Source organism: Cebidichthys violaceus, unplaced genomic scaffold, assembly GCF_023349555.1.
Source record: "Cebidichthys violaceus isolate CVI_PGR_0920_01 unplaced genomic scaffold, fCebVio1.0.p SCAF_12, whole genome shotgun sequence".
NCBI lineage: Eukaryota > Metazoa > Chordata > Actinopteri > Perciformes > Stichaeidae > Cebidichthys > Cebidichthys violaceus.
In genome coordinates this window covers 7939412-7952978 of record NW_027176285.1, presented here as the reverse complement: position 1 = coordinate 7952978, position 13567 = coordinate 7939412, and the positions used below count along the sequence as shown (strand labels likewise).

At 42.2% G+C, this 13567-nt stretch overlaps 1 protein-coding gene across 1 annotated transcript in view; it reads left to right on the top strand.

Moving 5' to 3' along the window:
• megf10 (multiple EGF-like-domains 10) overlaps positions 1-13567 on the top strand; it is a 75532-nt gene that overhangs the window by 56544 nt on the left and 5421 nt on the right. Inside the window, exons 9-24 of the mRNA XM_068706111.1 lie at positions 346-558; positions 2523-2697; positions 4274-4394; positions 5400-5563; positions 6334-6436; positions 6810-6956; positions 9188-9322; positions 9820-9948; positions 10123-10251; positions 10486-10614; positions 10804-10932; positions 11144-11368; positions 12072-12178; positions 12321-12444; positions 12782-12826; positions 12925-13131. Of these exons, the coding sequence (XP_068562212.1) occupies positions 346-558; positions 2523-2697; positions 4274-4394; positions 5400-5563; positions 6334-6436; positions 6810-6956; positions 9188-9322; positions 9820-9948; positions 10123-10251; positions 10486-10614; positions 10804-10932; positions 11144-11368; positions 12072-12178; positions 12321-12444; positions 12782-12826; positions 12925-13131 (2282 nt within the window). The remainder of the gene's footprint in view (positions 1-345; positions 559-2522; positions 2698-4273; positions 4395-5399; positions 5564-6333; positions 6437-6809; positions 6957-9187; positions 9323-9819; positions 9949-10122; positions 10252-10485; positions 10615-10803; positions 10933-11143; positions 11369-12071; positions 12179-12320; positions 12445-12781; positions 12827-12924; positions 13132-13567) is intronic.

The following is a 13567-nucleotide window of genomic DNA, read 5'->3' as shown; positions in this document are numbered from 1 at the left end:
GAGTCTGGCTTTAGCACTGTTTGCACAGTTTAATTAACCGTGTGCAGGGTTCCTTTGTTTGTTGTAATTCATTTGTGTGCACATATTATTGCTAAACCGAGAGTCATGCTTAACATCCCTTTTTTTCCCATCTTAAAAAATCGTTGTCAAGAAAAAAAATGTGTCAACTTACTCTGCGGGGCAATACGCCAAAAGCATATTCGCCCCATATGAACAAAACATGTTCCATTACATATTAAACAAAGAAACCGTTGCAATAAGAGTAACGACATAGAGAGGTGTTTCATTGTCTTGGGTGAACAAGTTGTTGATCACCTCCACCGCTGTGTCTCTCGCTGTGAACAGGTGCCAGGACGAGTGTCCGGTTGGTACTTACGGTGCTGGCTGTGCAAAGACGTGTCGTTGCGAGAACAACAGCAAGTGCTACCACACCAACGGGATGTGTCTGTGTGAGCCGGGCTACACAGGGGAGACGTGCGACGTCCGACTGTGTCCTGAAGGACGCTACGGCCTCCGGTGTGACAGGAAGTGTCCGTGCTATGCCCTGAACACACGCAGGTATGCAAGTTTATAGTGTTCAAACTTTATCCTGCATATAACAGGTGGGATCAATTTATTGTTCTATAATTCGAACATCTTGAAAAACAGAGTTTGCTTGTAATATTCCAAAACATGACGCTCAGTGTTCCAATCTGTATCCTGTCAGGAAGAAGTATTCATGTGTTGTCTGTATATGTTTGTCACTCTGATGGTTGACCCTGGAGACAGCTGACCGTTGTGGGCCAGTAGTCAGTGATCGGTTGGGCCAGCACAGCTGGGGGCCGCATGTGTCTGCAGAGAACAGCTGTCCTGCTGCTCCTCAATGGGAGTGCTGTGTCAGGTGGGCCAGCTGTCAGTCAAACACAATCACTGACAAGCACAGGTTGGCTCCACCTGCGTTACTGCAGATAATCCCCACCCTGCTGGCATGGAGACTTTCAGAGTCCTTCAGAATCAGAGACAGCTACACCTGCACAGTTTTTTAAGGAACAATAGAGCCTCTCTTAGAGGTCTGCTTCCCAGAACGACCTTGACGAGTCTTGACAAAATATTGTGGTTCGGTTTAGATTACGGACGTTTCGACGTATAAAGCTGTGAGCTCAGGTTTGGTGTTTTTTAAATGTGTTTAAGAAATGTTTATTTTTTCTCTCTAACTGTGCCAACTGTCTTCCTTCTTGTTTATGTCATGTGTAGCTATATCATGTGTGTCAAGCAGGCGGCAACCTCTGGTTCTGGCGAGTGAAACTGATGCAGAAGTGTCTTAAAGCTGCATTCTCTCGAGTGTCCATCAGGGGACGATTCCTCTGGTTGTATAGAAGTCTATGAGAAAATGACTCTACTTCTCTCTTGATTTATTACCTCAGTAAACATTGTAAACATGAGTTTATGGTCTACATCTCTAGTTTCAAGTCTTCTTCAATACAGCATGATGTTCATTTACTAAATGATGGTCCATTTAGAGTCAAACAGACCATAAAGTAGGGGATGCTTTAGCACGGGCTTACTGTGATTGACAGGTCGCTGATGCTACCAGAGACGTGTACGACGTCTCTACGTTACTCCTCCATATTCCAAATATGGTAACTTCCATTCATTGGTTCCCAAAAAAACAATATGGCGAAGGCCGTAATTCAAGATGGCGACGGAAAATTCGCCGAATTTAAGGCTTCAAAACATCAGTCCACAAACCAATGGGTGACGTCACGATGACTATGTCCACTACTTCTATACAGTCTATGGTGTCGAGTAGATACTCACCGTCACGCTGCTTTGCATCTCTTTGTTGTGATTTTAACTCTCTTTGTAGTTATCGTGCGTCTCTTTGCAGTCGTTTCATGTTTCTTTGTGGTCATTTTGAGTCTTTAACTTGTTGGTTATTGTCTCGTTGATGACATTTTGTAGGCGAAGGCCAGGGGGCCTCACTTTGGGCCTCCTGGACCTGAGCCTGATAGGCATGATCAGTGCCTATGATCTGAACAACAACATCACCATCCTTCAGGCAGAGTGCTTGTCAGTCCAACAGTATCTGACAAGCATTTCACCCAGTGATCTACTTCATTATCTTTTCCTTTGAAAAACTAAGAGAAACCCCACATGTGTCTTCGGGCAGAGTTCCATTTGGTCGTGCTGGCGGCAGCAAGGGCCAGAAAAGATACTACAGTTTAATTTAGCTGTTACAAGCGGGGCAGAATCTGTTTGTATGAGTCAGTATTGTTTACAGTGCTGTTGGAATATGGGATATTTTGTTTTCCTGCCACAGAGATTGCCGCAGAGATCTGTTAATTCAGGATGACATAAGACAGCGCGTGTTGTTATGTGTGCCAACAAGTACAAACACATTTGATTCAAGCACAATTAACCCTTTAGACCCTGATAAAGATTCAGGTACTGAAAGTTAGGAGACAATAATAGGCCTACAGTATGAGCAATAACAAAACAAGAATGAAGCACAATTTAATGATATGTTCCTCTCTTTTCACCAGCTGCCACCCGATGTCAGGGGAGTGTACGTGTCAGCCTGGCTGGTCAGGCCTGTATTGCAACGAGACGTGCACCCCAGGATTTTATGGAGAGTCCTGCCAGCAGGTGTGCCAGTGCCAGAACGGTGCCGACTGCCACAGTGTGACCGGAGAGTGCATCTGCGCTCCCGGCTTCACGGTAAAAACCCATTTCTGTCATGTCACAATGCGCTTTGCTTTAGGTCACCTATCATGTTAATTCACGAGGCCAATACAGTATATGTGTGATGAGGCGTGTGGTTGTGGGCGCATCGCCTGGCAAGTCTTTGCCAGCAACCCAAGGCCAGAAGACACTAATTTAGGAACTACTACTTTAGGAACTGAAAATCTTCCCGAACACTGAACATGTCAGTTGTGCAGTGCATGGTTCCATGTGCTCACACAGTACACATCAAAGGTGCTATTAGTGAGAATGCAGCTCTTTAGTGACATCGAGTGGCAGCAGGAAGAACTATCGCAAGATCAGCAAATGCTGTTGTCCTTTAATCCTATTTTCTTTTATGGTTTTCTAGCATAAATGAATGAATTCATAACATTTGGTGTCATACACTAGTGTGTGCCTAGTCCAGATGAGCTTACAAGACACTGCTTACATTGCATACTGGGGCATGGAGCACATGCTAAACATGTACTTTATGTTCCTGTGTCCTGTCTTAAAGGGTTAGATATCTGGCAGATGGCAGATAGCTTACCGTAAAGACTGGAGGCAGGGGGAAACAGCTAGTCCAAAGTTCAATAATACTTCCCTAAAGCTAAAAACATTTAAGAATACAAGTTTGTCATTTTAGGGGGAGTCACATGCTGAAAGTATCAACAGTTTATCTGCTCTCTAGATATGATAATACCCCCCACACTCCAATGTTACTCTAAGAAGGTATCCACAGCCACTTCATCTGGCTGTTGTTTTCCAGGAAATTTAAGACGGACCTCCCACTAAAACCACAAATAGTTATTTTTTCTTTGTAGTTATGGGATAAATAAACCAGATACAATGTATCAGTCAGTGAGCTTTAGAGGTGTTGGTGTGTTCATTTCGGGCAGAGCTTCCAGTCTTAATGCTAAGCTTGACACACAGATAGATGAAAGGAGAGCTAATAAGCCTATTTCTCAAAATGTTCAACTATTATTTTAACTATCAGGTCATTTAAATTGATTGAAACATTCTCATCAAACCTCATGACCAGATGTTCAGATGGACACACCACATTGTCCTCATTGTGTCTTTTATAGCCATCACAGTAGTTCTTGTCGTGGAGACATTACTGCAGGGGTAAACCAACAAATTTCTCATAGCAGAAGTCTTCAACATGAATTGTGACAAAAACAGATGTCTCATCCCAGCTGCTTGATGCACGCTTTTGATATTGCTTTTAATTTCTACCAACAGAATGAGATTTAACAGTTGGTTGATATGAGCAAGCACACAGTACCTCCAGTTCTGCTGCACATTTAGAAGCTCTGCAGACATGTCACACATCTGCCAGACACATCTGATGTTCGCTGGAGAACTGGTTGTCACAAAAGGTGTCCAATTATGTGACGACTAGACAAGAAAAAGAAATGTGGAACGCACCGCTTTGAGGCACTTGTGGGTGTAACTTAGTCAAACAGCAGACGAACTGATCATGTTTCTTCAGTGCTACAGAGCTGTGTTTAGAGGATGTGTGATATAACTGACAGTTCTGACTATTCATCTACTGTATCGACCCTCTCAGGGTCCCAACTGTACAGTCCCCTGCCCAGCAGGGACACATGGAGTGGACTGCTCCTCCAGCTGCAACTGTAAGAACAGAGCTCAGTGTTCACCTGTGGACGGATCCTGCTCCTGTAAACCGGGTGAGAGGGGAACATATAAAAAACATATTGAAATGCAATTGTGCAATGTATTAGTACGTCATTATGTCAATAATATGAAAAGATATTTCATGCTGTGTGTTTTTTTTTTTTTTTAACTAGAATTGTTATTCTTAAAAGGCTGTTATTAATTCACAACAAATGAGAATGATCTACTACTACAGCCTTTACCACACCACTGGATTCTCTCTGTTTTCCTGAATGACTCGTTCGTAAAAGGCTTAGTGCAGAGGTCTTCAACAGGGGGTCCGCAACCCCTAGGGGGTCCGCTGAGGTACTGCAGGGGGTCTGCGAAATCTTTGGTTGATTAGACAATTTTTTTTTCTTATTTTTTTTTTCCCAAACATCAATCTGTCCATTATTTTAATAGTTCAGTATTGTATGCAAGATAACAGGTATGTTTATGCATGGCAGTGGCACTAACAGGCCATCACTCATTTTCGCTTCCACATTTATGTTTAAAATAAAAACATGAGTTTGAATAGCTTGTATGCATGATTATCATACAAGGTGTGTTTATGAATGGCAGTGTCACGGCCACCCTACTCACTGTACCTTTAAAATAAAAACATGACGATATGAATAGCTTAGTATTGAATGCACAATAACAAGGTATGTGTATACATGGCACTAGGCCCAGCTTAATATAAAACACAATTTTATATAATATACTGTATATAGTAGGGGGTCCCTGCTCCATCTCTCTATCAGTTTGGGGGTCCTTGGCCTATAAAACGTTGAAGACCTCTGGCTTAGTGGAATGACTCAATGATGAAACACAACGACTCTTTTCAGGCAAACCAACCTTTTGGTTGCAGTCTACTTGTTTATCAGAGCTTGCTGACTTTAGCTTTCGGCGTTCTTTCAGGGAAACTGTTTTCTGTGTATTCTAATCCTCATGGTACACTGAATGGTTGTGATGCTTGCTACTGTTACTGTTACTGAAGTTACGGGTGTGTTTGAATCTCACGGACATTGTTTAATCAGGGTGGCATGGAGTGGACTGCTCCATCAACTGCCCCAGTGGTACCTGGGGTCTGGGCTGTAACCTCACCTGTATGTGTGGGAACGGAGGAGCGTGCAACGCCCTGGACGGTCATTGTACCTGTTCTCCAGGCTGGAGAGGAGAGAGGTGTGAACTCCACTGCCAGGTGAGAGGACATGGATGCTCCCAGAGATTTTGAATGTGATCAATATTAATAAGTGTCGGCAGATGAAAGAGGAAATCACAGCTCTAGTCCGCTGAAATTCACTTTTCTACTGGTATCCTTTTTGTCTGTTTCAATACTACAAATTACAGCTATTGATAGTATTGATATTTTCAAAAGCCTTATCAACATGAAGATTAACATCTTCATGTTACCCTGCCTACCCTGCCACCAATCTTGCTCATCAGCAATAAACTTCACAAATTCTGCAAAGTGGGCATCGGGCACTAGCCAATCAGAGGCAGAGTAGGGCGGGTCTTCATGGAATGCGGGTGCGGAAAAGAATCAATTAAACTTCCGTGAATAATTGTAGTCGTGCAGCTGCCAACAGCTGTAAAACAGGGCATTTGGCATGTAGATGGGACGGCACTTTTCCAAAACACTCTTTCGTTCTTACTTTTCTCTAGTGTGCCATTGGTTAAGCTGTATGACTCTCTCTATCCACTCTTGCAGCCTGTACAAATCCAGTACAGTCTCATACAAGCATCAAACATTTTTGTGCATCACATTTTGTCAGGGTGAGAGTCACCTTGTGGTTATAGATACTGGTACTGGTATATTTGATCTCATACTGCACACTTTTAAGAATATAAACTGCCCCGTACAGTAAGAACACAGGAAGCTGTGGAAGTCAAATAGGATTTAAAAGCATAAAGAGTTTCTCTGTAAAGAATGTGAATGGACCTGTGATGGTTATTGTTCTTCCACCTCAGGATGGCACCTATGGTCTGGACTGTAAGGAGCGTTGTGACTGCAGTCATGCTGATGGATGTCACCACTCTACTGGTCACTGCCGCTGTCTGGCCGGATGGACTGGTAAGGCCTAATACAGTATCAATGTTCTCATAGTCTGTTTAAATATTTTAAGTTTACAGTACACCAAATATATCACCTACTTCCTGGACTCTATGGTGCTGTGTGTGTGTGTGTGTGTGTGTGTGTGTGTGTGTGTGTGTGTGTGTGTGTTCTTGTGCTTACTACATAGTGAGAACCGTACAATTTTTCAACCAACAAAGTGCGGACATTTTCGGAAAGCGATTACATCCTTATTTCTTCAAAGGCCTTTTTGAGGGTCCAGACTGTGTTTATGTTAGGTTAAGGTTAGGGTTGGGGTCAGTACTCAGTTTACACTTTTGCATGCATTCTGTACACAATACACTGAAAGGTATTTGCATTTGTGTGCATGTAGGTATCCACTGCGACAGTGTGTGTGCACAGGGCCGCTGGGGCCCAAACTGCTCCCTACACTGTAACTGCAAGAACGGAGCATCCTGCTCTCCAGATGAAGGGACCTGTGAGTGCGCTCCAGGATACAGAGGCACCACCTGTCAAAGGAGTAAGTCCTACCACTTGAACTGCAGGATCATCACACAGACACACACACACTAACAGGACTGTTAGTGACATTTCAGTCTCAGTTTGACCTACAAATGAAGTGCTTTAGATAATCTTGTCCTCTGAATGCTCGTGTTTCTGACCCATTGGAATTCATTGTAGTGATGTCTCCGTGTTCCAGTCTTTGACTCAGTCTCTCTTCTCCAAGACTTCTTCAGCATTAAATCCACAATTCATTTTGCAAAATCTCCAAAACTTGGCAAAGAACAGGATCTTCAAATCTTCACCAGATAACTGACAAGTTTGCGACTCTTGAAAGTTCTCCCGTTAGTATTACTATATAAAAAACATCCACAGCTGCGTGCGTTTCTGCACCAGTCCAGGCATTGCACAGTAGTCTGTGTGGGTGTGGGGGTTTTGACACGCGTCATATGCAGCAAATAAATGTTGCCCTTTACTTTGGAGACTTTGGTCAAACTCCTTTAAAGTTAATGCTTTTTTGAAAAAGAAGTAGTAACACAACCCTCACATGCAAACGGTTTTCACAACTTAAAACTCCTTCCGAGTCCCACTTTCTAGTTTTTTTCTGAAGTGTACAGTTGTATCACACAGTCATCATTAGTGATGGAGATGGATCTTTGGTTTATGTGAGTATTGCTACGATTTATTCCATAGAACTTTTAGGACCTCTCATCTACGTTCATGCTTAACAACAACCAACTGGTCATGACAGTGTACCTGTCATATGAATAGCAGGTCTTATGTCATCAGTGAACTGATCCTGTCTTCTACACATTTAAGGAAGGAGGTGGGAAATGATAAGTGCTGCTAATTGTCTAATGTGGTGGAAAATATTCCTATACCCGCTTTGCGTGAGTCTTTTCATGCTGAAATACATAATACCAAAAACCAGGTTGTCTTTTAAGTATTTATTCTCTGCGCAGAGAAGGTTCAATCATCACAACAGAATGCGTGCAGTCTCAGTGAGGAAGAACCTCGAAAATAGTGAAAAAGCTTTCTTTATACAGAATGAGCAAAGGTGGGGGCCGATGGCCAACGTTACAGACATCTCGGTCTCAGACTTTTGGTCTCAGACTGATGGAACAACAATCAAAAACAAACGGCCAGCAACCAAAACAAGCAGCCCAAAGGCCTTGGCATGGAACATTCTCATACAACACAGTTAGTTATCTATGTGAACAGAGAGGGAGAATCCTTCTGCACAACAGAGACACGGTGAAGTTCAACAAAGTCCAGAGCAAAATTACTTATGCATGAATACAATATACTGAGTACAAATATATACTACGTAAAAAATTACCATTACAGTAGTCCTATGGATTTACCAATGTTCAAGCAAAGTGTGAATGCAGTTTTGAGATGGCAAAAGTGCTACAAGCTGTTAAAACACTAACATTGATATACAATACATGTATGTAGAAATGTTGATATGAAATGTAATTCTGGTTAATTATTCTATGTTATGCAGAAACCTTCAACACCAACGTTTGCATAATTAGATGTTACCTTAGAAAGCTGCACTCATTTGATCCCCTCCAGGTGTGTCTGCAACAACCAATGCTGTATTGTGTGATTGAATTAATACAACCCCTAATTGGCTAATTGTGGGTCTAGACACCAAAAGGCTGTAAGGCGTCATAATACTCTCTTCATTCAAACTCAAAAACAAGCAGGGATGTATGCAAGCAATTGGCCTAAAGTTGTTGTATAATACACTTCATACAACCTTGTCAACCTGCTGCTGGAAGGTACAGCAGAGTGTGTACTGGTTGTTTTGTTAGCTGTTAGCCAAACTGTATTGTGCACAGCAAACCGTTATCCCCCTATGGGTGCAGAGTAGCAGATGGGAGATTGGGGGTGCACTCAGCTGTTTTATCACTAGTGGCCCCTTCCGGCTGGGGGCTGGTTGAGAGTAGTGAGGGAGGAGTCATCAGGCAGTCAATTGCAGTATAAAACAGGCAATAAAAGTATTTTTGATAAAGTGTGAGTCATGAGAGGTCCTTGAGCATGCAGCCATCGCTGGGCACCGATAATATTATGCAGTTCGCTGCAGCAGAATGCGATACTAGCCGAGGACAAACGCAAACTCACTCAGGGATGCACACACCTGACCGATCGCATGATCCTTCTGTCAGAGATAACAGAGATTAGGTCAAAGCTATATGCAGATTAAATGAACTCATCTTGGTGTTTCCCCTGGTTTGCCCACAGTCTGCTCTCCAGGTTACTTTGGTCACCGCTGCAGTCAGACCTGTCCACAGTGTGCCCACAGTAACGGTCCGTGTCACCATGTCTCAGGACAGTGTGACTGTCTGCCGGGCTTCAAAGGGGCGCTGTGCAACGAGGGTGAGTCCCCCCTGCACCACACTATGACAAAGCTACCGTGTTACAAAAGCTTCTGGGGTCAACCTATGTGGGATTTGAAAGACTGATACCGGTCACAGCTTCCTGCATGAATATATATATATATATATATATATATATGAAATGGACGTGTATATATATATATATATATATATATATATATATATATATATATATGTATATGAAATGGACGTGTATATATATACATATATATATATATATATATATATATATGTATATATATATATATATATATATATATACATATATATATATATATATATATATACAAGTTTTGAGTCAAATAGACGATAAAGCAGGGTACGTCCATTTCTTACACACAGTCTATGATTATACACAGTAAATGTTTGAACCATGTTTGATGCCAAGTAAAATCCAGGAACACCACAGATAGTATCTGAGATGTATGGCAGTGATACTGAAAAAGTGAGCACATGAATGATTAACACTTTTTTTAGTATGTCCGAGTGGTCACTTTGGGAAGAACTGTGCCTGGAGCTGCAGCTGCACCAACAACGGCACCTGTAACCCCATCGATGGCTCCTGTCAGTGTTATCCAGGATGGATCGGCAGCGACTGCTCCCAGCGTGCGTTCACTCAATAAAATAATCAATAAGAGACACAGTGGTCAAAATGTTGTCATCCTGTAAAGTAGTAAAGAAAGTTTCTTCTTGAAATTGTATAATCTGAGGTAAAAAGAAGTCATTTAGATGGTATGAATAAAGATTATATGCGTTTTTTTTGCTGTCACTGTGCTGCAGACTGTCCTCCTGGTCAGTGGGGACCCAACTGCATCCACACATGTAACTGTCACAACGGAGCCTACTGCAGCGCTTATGATGGAGAATGCAAGTGCACCCCAGGATGGACCGGCCTCTACTGCACACAACGTCAGTAACAGATACACACACACACACACACACACACACACACACACACACACACACACAGTGTGACATTCATCACATGTAGTAAATAACTTCTGTATGATTAAACTAAACATTATTATTATTTTTTAGAAAAAGTCCCTTTTGAAACATTTATGTCACTCAGCATTTGCTGTTTATTTCAGAAATAGAGCATTTTAAAAGTATATCATGTATTGTGTGATTGCGCCCTTACAGGTTGTCCATTGGGTTTTTATGGGAAGGACTGTTCTCTGACCTGCCAGTGTAGGAATGGAGCTGACTGTGATCACATCTCTGGACAGTGCACCTGTCGCACCGGCTTCATGGGACGACACTGCGAACAAAGTATGTCGCGCTGTCTTAATCCTGTCTGTGTTTCTTCTTTTTTTCAGCTCCTCTTAGTGCTTATACTTTACATATATATATATATTACATTATAATACAACAAAATTACATATACAGTATATATATAATAAAATATAATAATAGTTTACTAAAGTTGAATTAAATTATTACTTTTTTTGCTATTTCCAGAGTGTCCTCCTGGTTCGTATGGTTATGGCTGCCGTCAGGTGTGTGACTGTCTAAATAACTCCACATGTGATCACATGACTGGTACATGTTACTGCAACCCAGGCTGGAAGGGAGCTCGCTGTGACCAAGGTGCGTTCCCTCCTGTTGTCTGTAGTCAGTTCTTAGACCTGTTTTGGGGAATGGTTGCTATAATCAGATCACCTCGGTTTTCTAATCATTGAGAGTCACCGCCTTTTGATTGAAGAACTACTTTGTCAAGTTTCATTTTTTTTAAATGGACTAATGTTCATTTCGAACAGACTAATTCTGGTTCTACATTTCCTCATCCCCCTGTCTGCAGCTGGTGTAGTGGTGGGCAGCCTCAACAGTTTGACCAGCGCAGCCATGCACGTGGACACCTACCGAATCGGAGCCATCGCAGGAATCATTGTCCTGGTGCTACTGGTGCTTTTCCTCCTCCTCCTTTTCATCATCTACAGGAAGAAGCAAAAGGGAAAAGAGCCTACCATGCCAGCAGTGACCTACACTCCTGCTATGAGGGTCACTGCTGATTACACCATTGCAGGTACATTAAAGGTTGACCGGCTTCAAACTGCAAGGCATGTTGGGTTGGTCTTTCCAGGTATTGGGTCATCAGTTGTTGCTAAATCACTTCCCATGGTGCTGGAAAGACTAATTAATTGATTTTACAGGAAACAGGGGATTTAATGTTCCTCAAATTTAAAAGTTGTGTCCTTGCCATGGACAAACAATTTGTGAACTGAAGACAAGATCTTTTTTTCTCTTGACTACTCAAAAACATTTCTCTCTTACCTTACCTATAGAAGTGCCAAAATAAGATAACATTGGTGAATCTCAGAAATCAAAGGGTACTTACTAAATAAGAACAAATCGTGGATGCAAATAAAAGTAAGAGGAAATTAGTTTTTATATCACTTCCTGCATGAGGCCCAATGTTGTTGAAAGTAGATATAAGAAGGTAAATCTAGTGCACTAGTACACACACATGAGGATGTGCATACATAGCAACATCATACACACACCTAATAGTGTTTTCACACTATTCCACCTGTTGAAAGTTGATGATTGTAATGCGCCATGGAATAGTGCAATATGCCTACAGAGGCAGGGATGAAGAGGACTGCTATTAAGCAAACCCAATGAACACTTGATTGTTGAGATTGAGATGCTTATAATATTGGGTTTCATGCTCTGAAAGCACTGACAAACTTCCTGGTAATGGTTCTTGTCACTATCTCATTTTTCAGATGCTCACCCACCAGCATGCGAGGCCCACCCCAGCAGCTATTTTTCCAACCCCAGCTACCATACTCTGACCAGCTCTCCACATGTTAACAATGGTCCATTTGGAAAGGTATGGAAGTGTACTTTGAGTCTGTATAGAGGGTCAAAGAGATGGCAAAGTAAGAATGCCATGAGAAATGTTTCTATTTATTATTTTTTTATAATTATATATATTCCAACTGATGTTTGTCCCTTTCACTGTCATTTTTCAGGCCAAGAGCAGCCAGCTGTTTGTGAGCTTGAAGAATGTAGATCAGAGAAAAAGGGCTCCCCTAGCTGAGCACAACAGCACACTGCCTGCAGACTGGAAACAAGAAGACTGCTTCAATGAACTGGGTGAGACATAGAATACATTAAAGCGTAGTTAATGGATTTCGTATACGTAGGTAACGTGGTGGAGATGTTTGTGTGCCCCAGTGATCCTGGGAGCTGTGTTGTCTGGGCAATGGTTCCTGGTAGGGTCTTCCAAGGCCAAGTGGTCTCAGGGGTTAGGCCAAACCAAGAGAGATTCACTGACCTTATATGACTTTGTCACAGAGAGTTGTCGCAATTCGCCCTGAAAAGGGAAAGCAGGGGGTTGTGTGCAATGTGAGCCAGGCGGCAGGCAAAGGTTGGGACCTAGGCTTGCCGACCATTCACTGACCTTTCTCATTTCTATTTCTCCTCATTCCAGGAGCCTACGGAGTTGACAGGAGATACATGGGGAAATCTTTACGAGGTAGGTCCTGTAAAATACACATTACATACATATAAACTACTACAAATAAATGAACTGCTGGAATTCACATCTCACTGGCTGCTCTGTCTGTCATCCAGATCTGAAGGGCACACACTATCATGCCAGCTCCTGCTCCCTCAACAGCTCTGAAAACCCATATGCCACGATAAAGGACCCTCCCCCGCTGACAGCCAAAAACACGGAATGTGGTTACGTAGAAATGAAGTCACCGGCCAGACGGGATTCACCATATGCTGAGATCAGCAACAACAGCCCCACCAACAACCGCAATGTCTATGAAGTTGGTGAGTAGCTTATGCTTACATTTGTTGTTGTCATTGTGAGTGCTTTATAGAGTATGCTTCAATTGCATTAACTACATCAGAATCAGAACCATTTATGTTGCACATACAAGGAATTTTACATGGTGGATGGTGCGTAACATTACATAGTAGTCAAGTCAACGTTATTTATTTAGTTCAATGCCTTGAATCACAAATTTGCCTCAAGGGGCTTCACAATCTGTACAACACCCTCTGTCCCAAGATTCTCAAATCAGACAAGGAAGAACTCCTGAAACCTCTTGGTATTAGTCTGTCTCATTTTAATTAATTTGCAGGTTGCAAAATCTGAATCCACATCTGTGTTTACCGTGGATGTATAATGAAAATTTCTCATCTTATGAAGCAAAACAAATTCAACTTCTGAGAATAAAATTACTGGGATCTATGGGCCCCAAGA